The sequence below is a fragment of the Trematomus bernacchii genome, unplaced genomic scaffold (assembly GCF_902827165.1).
Source record: "Trematomus bernacchii unplaced genomic scaffold, fTreBer1.1, whole genome shotgun sequence".
NCBI lineage: Eukaryota > Metazoa > Chordata > Actinopteri > Perciformes > Nototheniidae > Trematomus > Trematomus bernacchii.
Genome location: NW_022987313.1, coordinates 1,173,743 through 1,186,243, shown reverse-complemented (window position 1 = coordinate 1,186,243; position 12,501 = coordinate 1,173,743). Strand labels below are relative to the sequence as shown.

General features: G+C 37.4%; 1 protein-coding gene across 2 annotated transcripts; it reads right to left on the bottom strand.

Annotated features, from left to right (window-relative positions):
- Positions 1-6,150: 6,150 nt before the first annotated feature.
- On the bottom strand, positions 6,151-10,703 carry si:dkey-177p2.6 (uncharacterized protein LOC568712 homolog). 2 transcript variants are annotated; one of them, XM_034126064.1, is made up of 2 exons: positions 10,613-10,703; positions 6,151-9,362 (listed from the first exon to the last, which is right to left on the bottom strand). In XM_034126064.1, the coding sequence occupies exon 2, from the start codon at positions 9,356-9,358 to the stop codon at positions 8,600-8,602; it is 759 nt and encodes a 252-aa protein (XP_033981955.1). In that variant the 5' UTR covers positions 9,359-9,362; positions 10,613-10,703; the 3' UTR covers positions 6,151-8,599. The 2 variants fall into 2 exon arrangements, with proteins under 2 accessions (XP_033981955.1, XP_033981947.1); XM_034126056.1 differs by having other exon boundaries at positions 10,618-10,703.
- Positions 10,704-12,501: the final 1,798 nt, after the last annotated feature.

Here is a 12,501-nt window from a genome sequence, read left to right as displayed (position 1 = left end):
CATGCATGTGTCTCATCTGCATGCCACTACTGGCTAATGACTCTGACTAATAGCTTCTGCCCTGCCTTTAATTAACCACATTTATAATTCATTTGGAGAAAATTAGATTGAACCTTGCACGCAGCACGGACATATATTACAGTGTTAGTCTTGTTTGAGGACTTTAAATTGGATAACGGGACTTACATCATCATTATCATCATCAATATAAAGGTTATTATATCATTCATAGATGACATTACTAATCTATTGAAGCATAATGACAAATCTTGTTTAATCCCATGTTTACAATGATATGTATTTGCTGCTTTAGTCTGGTTTATATCATTATAAATGAATATATTCAGGTTTTGGACTATAAGTTGGCCAAAACAAGCAATTTGCTGCCATGCTTTAGAAAATGTGTTTAGGCATTTTATTTGAACTGTTTTAAAATTAATCTAAACAGCATCTTCCTGAAATGTGTTTGAAACGTGTGTTTTTTTGTTTAGTAATTATTTTTATAAAAGTTTGGCTTTTCAATTTCAATATAGTTTAGATTTTGCTAGTCTTATGTTTTGGCTTTGATCAGTACAATATTTAAATAATATTGTAATTGGTTATTTCAGATGCCGACATGATAGAAACAACGTCCTTAATTTTGTGTTCGATTTTAATGGATCAATGTCACGAGAATTGACTCAAATTTATTCTTTTTACTTTTTTCATTAGTTATGTTATAATATAAAACAAAACTTTTAATGGAGCGATAATGTTTCAGTTTAGTTTTAGTATTACTGTTTTTTCTTTTTTTTCTGATTATGACAAAACTGCTTACTTTGATTTAAGATTCAGTTTTTGATTATCACTTTGCATCCCCTTCCAATGCTAGAGTTTATGCTAGTTTGCATGCAAAGGTTTGCTCCCACACTGACGTCCAGAGAGGTGAATCCAGCTAACAGCTAATATACTAATACAGTGTGCATAAGGCACTACTTAATCAAATGTCTCTGAGATCTCAACAATTGCTCTCAACAGTGCACTTTCTTTGCTCCTAAGCAATACACCGGTCAAATGTAAAATTGAAAGAAAGACAGACAGTCCTTTTCATTTCAGTCACATTTTGAGGTTTTAAAAATGTCAAATCAAGTGACAGATATAGTTTAGTCAAAGGTTCCTTGGAAATTACCTGATAGTTAACTTCCTCCTTATTTCCCCTCTCAATTAGCGAGTCCACGTGGTCTCGGGTCACAGACAAATCACAGAGGCCTGTGCTCCGTGTTACAGTCGGTCAGGAAAAACAACATACCAACCGCTAATTTGTTGCTCCGTGAAAAATGAATGGGAGCCTATCAGTCGAGAATATTCCGGTTCAAATCCATTTCTACTAAAGCGCATGTGTTCAGTTCATGTCTCGGACTTGCTCTTATATCTGCACGGTGTCTGGAGGACCTTGTAAATCACTTACACATAATCAGACAAAAAGGAATGTGTTCCTCAGGGTCGAGTAGCCCGTCACACACATTCCCACATTTGTCTTCAGCGGGAAAGAGGCTAAAAGTTGAGACTTTACTCAGAGAGTCACAAGATTTAATTAACTTTGTATTTATGTGTTGTCTTGCTCTCTGGCTGATCCCTTAATTCGGTTTCATGTATCTGTCCTATGTTATTCTACTGCTCTTAAAACCATGTATGTTCTGCATGAATTAGGGTTCAAACCACATTATAACTAAGTAACTGGACATTATAAGAACATTTTGAAGATGACCAAATGATAAGTATTTGTACTTGTTTCTGACTAAAAGCAGCTTTTTTAGACCAGCATGAGGCGCTAAAACTCTTCTCTAAAACCAGACACATGAAACTCTTTTAGTAGCTCTTAAGGAAACACACCTTATTATTTAAAGGAAAAATTGCGATTCACATGAAACTGCACATTTCTATCACTTTAAAATGATTACTACTTTGTTTGATGATTACATTTAAAATATGTATTTCTTTGTGTTTCTTGTCAAAAACTCACACATTTGGATTCACTATTAAAGGACAGGTTACTACTTTTTTTAAATCCCTATAAAATAACCAGGTGCCCATATGCACATTAAAACATTTCCCCTTCCCTTCTTCATGCATTTTGCATGCAGTAAGTGATGGGGAATAAAAAACACAGTCATCATTCTGTGTGAAAATGTGTTTGGGTATCAAGTTTATCTGAAGTTATTTTGAGGCGTCAGCAGTCTGAGTAAGATAAATCAAGTGGATACACTTTCCATGAGTAAAAAAATAATCTAGTGCAGCTCAACACTGTCTAAGGAAACGCAGAGAGGACATCTAACAACATTTGGAAGATTTAAAAAAGGATCTGACTAACTCAGACTGCTGAAGCCTCATATTTCTGCTTCAGATAATCTTTCTAATGGATTTTGTCCATCAATACCTTCTTTTTAATGGCCAGAAGAATGTGTTACAGTGTTCATATGGGTTCATAATAATAATATAATCAGGGAACCTATCCTTTACGTGTTGTTTTTTTCCACTCCTTGTGAGCAGATTAGCTTTAAGCTATGTTGCATAAAGTTGGTGGTTATTATAACGTTTACATTTTCTAATATACTGTGTAGTATGGAGAAAAACTGCCTTAAGTGAGTGTGTTGGTCTGTGTGTGTGAGTTAAAGGTACATGCCGGAGCACATACAGTATATGATAATTGTTAATAATAATCTGACAATATTTAAAAGCTATCAGGTATCAATGTCATTTTTCATGTTGTAGTAAATTGAACATGCTATGGTGCTGCTAACATATCAACCAACAGGCTTTAGTTTCAATAATATTATAGTGTTATACTTATTTCATCCAGTTTTTATTTGTTTGATTTTATTTGTATGATGTTGTTATTACATAAAGGGTCACTGTTACTAATAAAAACAAATATAATCATTTAAAATTAGAATAATACATTAGAATAATAATAATAATAATAGCTATAAATATTCAAATAAATAATACAATAATACTGCCCTATTTATGAGATGGTTATTATGCTATGAAAATATCTAGTTGTTACGACCCTAGAGCTAAGTAGGGACCGTGCCCAACTTCAGAAATTATTCATGCTGCAGCCCGACCTCATACATAATTTAATTGGATAAAACCTGTTTTTGTTACATTAAAATCTCCCTATGTGCTGCTGGATCTATCCATCAGCCGTCGGTCCATCCCATTGTTCTGCAGCAGAGGATGTTTGTTCTGTGAGGTTGTGCTGAGTCAGCAAAACCCCGGCTTCACTCACCGCAGTAAACTGATGTCTGCAGAGAAACACTAAACCCAGACCGACACACCGCAGCACTCTGATCACTCTGTACACAAAGATAGATGGATATGTAGAGATGTAGATAGGTCTGTAGATATGTAGATAGATAGATATGTAAATAGATCTGTAGATAGATACACAATGAAAGATACATACATAGACATGTGTTTAATGGCAGCATTAGCAGTGGTTAGCAGTAGCTCACGTGTTGCTCCTCCTCGTGTTTGACCACTCCCTGAATTCCTGCCCTCTCACCAACAACCACATACTGTAACTCTGATCTGTCTTATCCTCTGGAGGGAAATCAGACTCTGTACTGAACTGATAGAGAGAAGAAATGTAGTTAAAAATAAATAGAAAAGCAGACTGCAAGAGGGAAAAACACATCAGCTTTACTGGCCAAGAATGTAGCACACACATTTACTCAAGTACTATACTAAAGTACAATTTCTAGTTGCTATACTTTAGTTTTTCTATTGTTTGCTTTATAGCACATACTTTATACAATATATATTACATCTGAGAGGATAACATTTTACTTTTTACCTCATTACATTTGTAACAGTTAGTTACTATGCAGATTAAGATAATCAATACAAATATAGCCTAAATCAACGAATACTTAATGATGTACTGCAGACTTTAGGCTCCATGTAGACGCGTTGAGGTCAATGTAAGCCCAGGCACCAATATGGACAACTTTTCATTGATCTTGTTTTATTAGAGATTACAGAGGTAGGAAGTACTTAAGCACTCTTATTACCTGACGTTTAAGCAAGTCTAATTAAGGACATTTAATTTGATTATTTCCATTTTGTGATATTCCTTTTACCTTGAAATGTATTTCGCATTGGGCTTTAATGGTCAAATAACTCTTATTTATAACTTCATTAACGAGGATGATTTTTTGGTTTAAATTTAGTTTTTACATTCTTTGAATTGAAGAATAAAGAATATATTAACTAAATATAATTGAATCAGCTAAATTAACGGAGCAGATCATAATAATATTTCTAATTGTGCATATATGTCACTTTGGGTTTACTGTGAAAGTTTAGGGTTAAAGTCCCGATGTGACACCAGTGTTACAGCAATGTTTGTCTCATTTGTTTCATATCAATTTGATCAAGAAATGTTTCCACAAGAGGTTAAATGTAATAAAGGACATGTTATGTAAGCATTTTAATTCTTAAATGGCTTGAATTTTATCTTTAGCAACAAAAAAAAGGCTTTTGAAATGTAGCTCGTTATGTCACATGTGTTAGCCTGGCACATGGACATCTTGGACATGTTGTCATGGGAACACAAAGTCACATGGCCTGGACCATGACCCACCAGACTGTTCAGTGTGTGTCACTTAGGGACTTCATGAGATAAAAACAAGGCTAAAGCTGTATAAGGAACTTTCCAGAACATTTAAAGTTCATGTGACACCCGTGTCACGGTGGGTCCTTATGGGTTAAAAATCCTTGAGGGCCGTACATATTTAACAAGAAAAGTAAACAAACAACATATTCTGTATAGTAGTATTTTTGCAATGTGTATATTTTTCATAACCTGCAGATGCATTGTCATGTAGTGCTGCAGAGGGTGAAACATGGGATTTGGCTTCTCACTCAAATAAGTGGGAAAGTTTCCAGTGACAGTGCAAGGAACTCTGTGTACACAACTGTAAGGAGAACTGGTATTTATTTTACTCAAGAGTACAAAGGCAAGCTTTGTGTAAACATCAGTGTGTGGTAAAGCTACAAAAACACAGCATCTCCTCACACTACTGAACAGACGTTTTGAATTTGCACCGTCATGCTTACCTTCAGCAGCACAGATATGCTCTTCGGTGATATGACCACCAGAGGGCAGACTTGGCTTCCTTTTAACCTGTTTGGAAAAATCAGACTGATGGGTATTTTGCCCTGAGTGAAGCTTCCCAGGCTAATTCCTGCCTGTAACAAGCTATAACGCTGAAAGCAGAGCTGCCACGACATTTTGGCCAAAATAATTCACAATAACGATTTGATTGTGCTATCTATTGAACATTTAGAAAACAAAAGATAATGTTATTGGTTTAACTTTTTTTATAATGTGTTAACATAACCGCATATCAAAATATATATGTTTAAGTAAGTTGCTAGATTATTTACTGTAAAACTGCAAAGATTAATCAATAGGTTGTCAACTATCAAATTATTTACAGACTACTTTAATTCAGTTTTAGTAATTTCTTTATGAACAAAGAAATGCTTTGATTCCAGCTTCTTAAATGTAAATATCTTTCAATTGCCTTCAGTCCTCTATGAGAGTACTCATTTATTTAGACCTGGGCTTTGGGAAACACTGGAGGACATTTTTCACAATGTTATGACATTTAATCGACCAAACTAAGACATAAACGAAATGATAAATCAAGAAAATAATTGAGAACTTAAATAATTGTTAGTTGCAGACCTAATTTAAACAGTGTGTAACATGATATCAAATGTTCTTTTTGGTAGATGTCATGGTACCGTAAAAAACGGTATTTTCCAAACATGTCTACCTTTAGGTTAAAGGATGTTTACACATGTGGCCTAACCAATCGCTAAATAAGGCAGGATTAGGGTGAAGTTTGTGTACAAATTCCCTGTGAGGCCTCAATTAAGGCAAAACTGCAGAAACCCGGTGCAGTCAGTCATGATGAATGACTGACACCTCGTTGTGTATGCATGGTGGGGGTGCAGAGGGATGGTTTGGCAGAAATTAGAGTAATATTTGTTTCATGAGGTGTTTTTCTGCAAATTGGATGTGATATTTACATCTCTGACCCCCCAGAAAACCCTCAAAAGAAAAGGCGTGAAGAATAAAGACTCAGACAAGGCAGGTTCTGGTATTTTAACTGTATTATTGAATAAAATCTATAAAATATTTCACAAAAAATACAATACATTATTAAAGATAATTTCATTACTTAGCATCCTTCGGTTATATTTATATCATAATCAGCATGGACAACATACAGCTTGTGCTTTACGGACACTCATACATTTATAAATAACACTGCAGCTTTCTGCTTTCTGTACTCAGTCCTGTCAGATAGATTATGCAAAGAAGAACAAATACAAACAAACAAAGAAAACAGAGAAGTGGTTTCATTTCAGATGCTGAAATCCAACACTGCATTTCTGAGCAGAGCCATGAGGAGCAAAAACAAGTTGTTGTTGGAGCAGCAGCAGTAGGCTCCTTGTACATCTCCTGTGATTGGTCGGTGGTCTGAGTCTCAAAACCCCTCCTACTGAACAAGTGACGCAAGTAGCTTCCCCCCACCCCTCCTCCCACCTCCATGTCCTCCTCTTATTTTTCCCTCATGGCCCTCACTGCCACCTCCTCCCTCAGCTAGTTTCCTGTCATCCTGTCAGGATACATTAAGCTCATATGCCACTAGTGTTCATCGAGCACAGAAAAAAAAGGCAAATAAAGGAGAAGAAACAAAAGGCGCTTTAAAGAACACCTCGCTTCAGTTTTGAGGTTTTTACAAATGAAGCTCGAGCTCAGCCAACCACTTACATCTCTACATTAAAATTAAATTCAGTAGTAAGGCACATTTTAAAATGAGAAGGAGATGAGGATGGATTGCTTTGGTCTGACAGGAAAGCATTGGATTGCAATGAATTGGATATTCAGCCGAGTTAAAACCGTGAAAAAATAGCAAATATTTCAGTGACAAACAGGAGTGTCCAGGTAGACGAAGAGACATCAGGAGGTAGAACAGGAAACCACACATAGAAAATCATGGACAGGGGATTAGAGTTTCAGGTAGAAACACATATATATGTTTTTGTACATTGCAATAGAAGTCATACCATCATGGCCATAAAATACATACTGTAGGCTTCTGTTGTCGTTTACAATTCTGAGACATGGCGAAGTAGTCCTGATTGTTGACTTGAAGCGATTGGCTCCTCAGTCAGCACCAGACTGGGTTAACATAACAATTTGAAATACATGTTTTAAGCTGCTTTCATGACATGTTGCATTTACCGTAAAGCTGCCGACAAGGATAAACTGTTCACGTCAACCGTGAGTAATTCACGTACAGGCTTCTAATAGTTTGTCCCAAAGTCATAAAGAATCTGAATTATAACTTACACTCACACCCGAACAACAAATTAAACATAGAAAAACGATCTGCTGCAGATTGTGGTGGATTTTTCATTCATAAATAAGAATATTAGATAAAACGGGTTCCGACATTTAAACATCTTGTCATTATTTGTTCCTGCTTCTTGTGAACGTGGCATTAATCTCTGGGGACTTGATACTTCTTTGGCTGGATATCCCCAAATTCAGTGGCCACATTATCCTTTTCACAAGCCAAATAAATATATATATATATATATAGAGAGAGAGAGAGAGAGACTGTCCACCACTCTGACTGCTGGATGAACACAGCCACAAAGACTGTTGGCTGATGTCTGATTCAAAGATCCTACGTAGAGCGATACAAGTCTTTCAGTCCCAACGCTGGAAGGACACACCTCTTAAGTAATTGACGGGATTTCAATTAATAATCAACTCAGGTCTGATCTTACAGTCTGAGTGACGCACAAAACACGGAAGCTCGGGTTTCCTCTTCTGGCGAATTCACTCAGAGAGATGCTGCTTTCTACAAAAAAACTTGGAAAGACAAGTGGTATAAACAATGTAGTGGATATTTAAGGGTCCAACTGAATCATCATTTTTACTAAATTAAGGAAAATCTACTTTAGACACTTTTACAGTTACTTTACTATGGTTGCAAAACACTAATGGTGTATCGACTTTGTCTAGACATGCCTCATGTTCTTTTACTACAGATTATTGACCCACACAACCTATCCTAAAACAGCAGAAATTAGTCTCTCTGTCTATTTGAAATAACATTTACTTGTTGAATGTCAACAATATTATTTGATAGCTTAAGTTTTCCTATATTTAATTCCAATGAGACTTCTAGAAAAACCTGTAGGTGCCGTCACATAACACACCAAGTGTTTAGCAACCTGAGTTATAGCAACCAAGACAATGTAAGAGTGTGTTTTCTAAACATATTTAAAATGGTTTCTCCATCTATTGAAACCATCTATTGTTATAAATATTCATGTTCATGCAAATAACTTAAGATTTTGGATGGATTTTCATAAAAGAGTTATTTGCATAGGAATGAACTGAATCCAGTTGAAGCTTAAATCGCCTTTTCAACCCAAATATCAGATGCTGCCTTAAAAATCGAAGGTCATGTCCTCAGCTGCGATCAGACTCTTTGAGTAAATGTTCAGGAGTTCATCTTGGTGATCAGGACTTTACCAGAATCTCCATGATGTGGTCCAGCTCGTTCAGGTCCATCAGACGCGACTGGAGACTCCCAGCCGATGGGAGGCTAGGAGGACGCATTTTCACGTCCTCGTCCGTCCACAGCGACACACTGATGGGCCACAGGGAGCCCCCCGACCAGGCCGAAGGCAGTTCTGAAGTCTCATACATTGATGTGTCAATGTCCTCGAAGATGTCGTCCAGGGTGAGGTCGCTGAGGTAGCCCATGGCGTTTACTGCATCACTAAAAGTATTCATCGCTGCAGCAGGAAGTGATTTCTGCTGGTCTGGCGAGCTGTTTGCCTCTTGGGGAGGAAACTCAGGGGACAGCGGCGGAGAAAGGCTGTCCCCATCCTCCTCTGTACACCCAGGGCACGTAACCTGCATGTCCTCCCTGAGAAGGCAGGAGTCTGTGTGGTTGAGGAGCGTCTCCGATGTCCCCGTCCCGTCGCTCCGCATGTCCTCCTGGATCTGCCGGAGCGTGTTGATGAGCAGCACGGAGCGTCGCAGGCTGAGCTCCATGCCGGCCTGGTAGCTCTGGAGCTTCTCCATGCAGAGGCCGAGCACGAGCTGCCGCTGCTGCAGGTGGTTCATGGCGGATTTGGACGGACCCACAAGGAACCCGTCCTCATCTCCCTGACCTTCCTCCCCATCCCTCTCCTTCTCTGCAGCAGCAGGGCGGGCCTCAGCCTCCAGCTCCTCCAGGCAGCTCCACTTCCGCTTCACACCGCGACCCAACATCGACCTACATTGGTACATATATATAGATTAACATTCAAGGTTGATGTACATCACATTACGCCAATATGCATTGATTGACTTTATATTCATATTGCTGCAGTATTGCAGCTAATGTTAATATATTTACATTTTGTATTCTACAATGGCACCGGTATTAAGTGTATTTCTGCCAAATTGAAATTCTGTCATATTAGAAAAATCGTCTACATTAAGTGTTATCAACTTTTTAAGACAGAGACACGACCCAAGTAGAAGAGAGAGAGTGAAAACATTGCCTTTACTCATAACATTTGTCTCAATCAAACAAAATTACAAAAAACTAAAAGGCTGATTTATTCTTTATATTATCATTAATTCAATTTAAAAACATGGACTAATATCTAAATAAAACAAGAGAATTTAATCATTGAACAAATTTAAATTGTTGTTATATATTTTCTGTAGATCAAATAATTGATTATTAAGTTGAGCTTTAAGACACACAAGCATCTGTCATTTTATAAAGTCATAAAGACTTGCTGTCTACTAAACTCTTAACTTTTGAATAGGAAACTTAGCTAGTAGCATCTTAAACCAGGTCCTTATTTGTTGGGATCACTGAGACACATTGAGGATCCCATGAGGCTGCACTGCCATGTAATAAACCTTGCATCCAGTTTATGTAATAGCACCATGGCTAGTTAGTTTCTCATTCATTTTCAATCAATCAGCTTTCAATTACAGCTTAATCAAAACTACAGACACATTATTCTCAATCTGTACAAGTTTTACAAGGTGAACCTGCTTTTTACATTCACATTTAAAAGTGAACATTGAAACTGGTGTATGACTCACTGTGAGACTGAGAGACTTTACTCATCGTTACAGAGACACATTTGTCTATTAGTTTGATCATATTCTCAGATGTTTTCTCAAATAACAGATGGGAAACCATAAAGCCCCATTTGATGAGAGTTTAACCCCCAAGTGAGGAGATTAAAAGCAGCCTGGTCTTATTTAACAGAGAGATGCACAACCGAATCAACTCAAATGTATGATTAAACAACCTATTCCAACCATTTCTTCTGATTATAGTAGTACAATATAAAAACAATGTCACTCCATCATACTTATTCTTCCCCAGGACCCCTGAGTAAACCCCCAACCCCCTTTAACGGACTTCAGAAGGGAAAAACTAGCTCCATTCAAACCAAGTTTTAGGACTAAACATGAGGATTTTTTTAGATAAACCATAAGAAAGAGGTTAAAACTAACCTTACGTGCCCTTGGAAAGTGTCATAAGGGATTTGAATCCGTCGTGTCTTCGGCTCGGTTGGTTTTCGTCGCCGCGTTCTTCTGCTCTCGAGCCCCAGGAAGATGAGGAATGCTCCGTAGAGCAGCAGCTGGGGGAGGAAGAGCAGGAGGCGGGGTTTCGGAGATCACAGGGCGGCGCTGATTGGACAGATCCCCTGCCGATCAAACCTCCGCCTCCGTCACTCACGGGGCAGCGAATGTGAAGCGGCTGGTTACTGATGCTGCGTTCAGTGACGGCTCATAACAATCAGTGATAAGATCGTAGGACAACGTGAGTGTTGAAATTGGTTATGTCTTATGTGATCGGTGTCCGTGTTAAATCCTGATTTTGATAAAAAATACACATAAAAAAACACAAAAACTCAAAGAAATGTAATTTATATCCGTACGACTACAAAAAATATTTTGGTTGACAAAGGTGGGATAACTATTTATATTCTTTACTTACCCTACTAATTCCACAGTGTAAAATGTGTCTCTACTTACTTAAGTATAAGTCACATATTATCTAATTGTACTTAAAGTGTCAAAAGCTAAGCTTATGAAGAACCTTGAATGTTAGCCTTACCTGATACATACTGATAATGGGTGGAATAATTGTAAAGAACATTTCAATGTCATATGATTTTAATAACTTTTTGGAGTGAAGAACCAAATATGTTGTATTGCATCACAGATAAGAAACACATCATCTGTGAACATCCTTTCAGGCTTTCAAATCACTAGAAAGAATATTCCCGAGTATCGTGAATAGAAACACACATAACGATCAATTCGGTTTTTTATTAGGATCCTCAATAAATTATAAAAACGTGTAGGGCTACATATCAGCGTTGGAAATATCTAGAAAGCCTAGAAAGTTGCAGTGTGTACCTGAACTCAGCATTTTAAAGGGACCAGTGAGTCAGAAGGGAGGAAGGGGGGCGGGGGGGGGGGGGGGGTCTACAGGAAAGATGGGGGAGGGCAAACACCAAATAAGGAGACTCTTCATTCACGATTTTCAGCCACTTCCTCCTGAAGCCCTCGCAGCATTTCTACTTCTTCTTTCCTCTTCTTCTTCTTCTGAACAGAAAGTAAATATCCAACATGAATACATTATTATATTAAGTATTTCCTGACCTTTATGTTGTGGTGATTTGGAGACATATGCATGTTAATTAAAATCCATCAAAAACACATAATGAATTCTAATGTGCCTTTGAGATCTTTCAATAGGTGTCAAACACAAAACTACAAAGTCCAGTGAGTAAGTCATGACCATTAAGCATGTTAGGGTTAGTTAATTAGAGGTTTGTCCCTAAAAACATGAACAAATAATTGCAAGTTGCGTTAAGGTAGCTAATTTAAAGTAGTTTAAATAGTTAGGTGGTATATTTTGTTATTAAGTCCAATTAAAATGTTTTCCTTTGTGAACAATGTTGTATTTACATATTACAAGTTAATAAGCCCCTGAAGGCTAAAACAAGCACTTATTAACTGTATACTCAACATTTTTAACGGCAATGTAGTCGACTGAGAGATAACACATGTAATAAAAAGTTCAGTATGTTATATTGAAGTAGAATAGCATTTCTGTAACTGCACCGATTTTCTGCATCACATTTAATGTTCTCCGTGTTGCTGCTTTTTTAAGACACAATAGTCTCTTTCTCTAATGACTCGTTCTTTCCTCGGGCTGCTTTTTTGCTGAGTCACCGAGAGTCCATTAATCTTTAACTATGGGCAAACGAAGGCTAGGCAGCAGGCCAACATGCACAGTGAGCGAGGATTTTATGAACAGCTACTTTTGGGCAGTTTAAGACAAGGCTTTGGGCATGTTCAAGACTGTGAATAATCTCTATTCAGCCGAA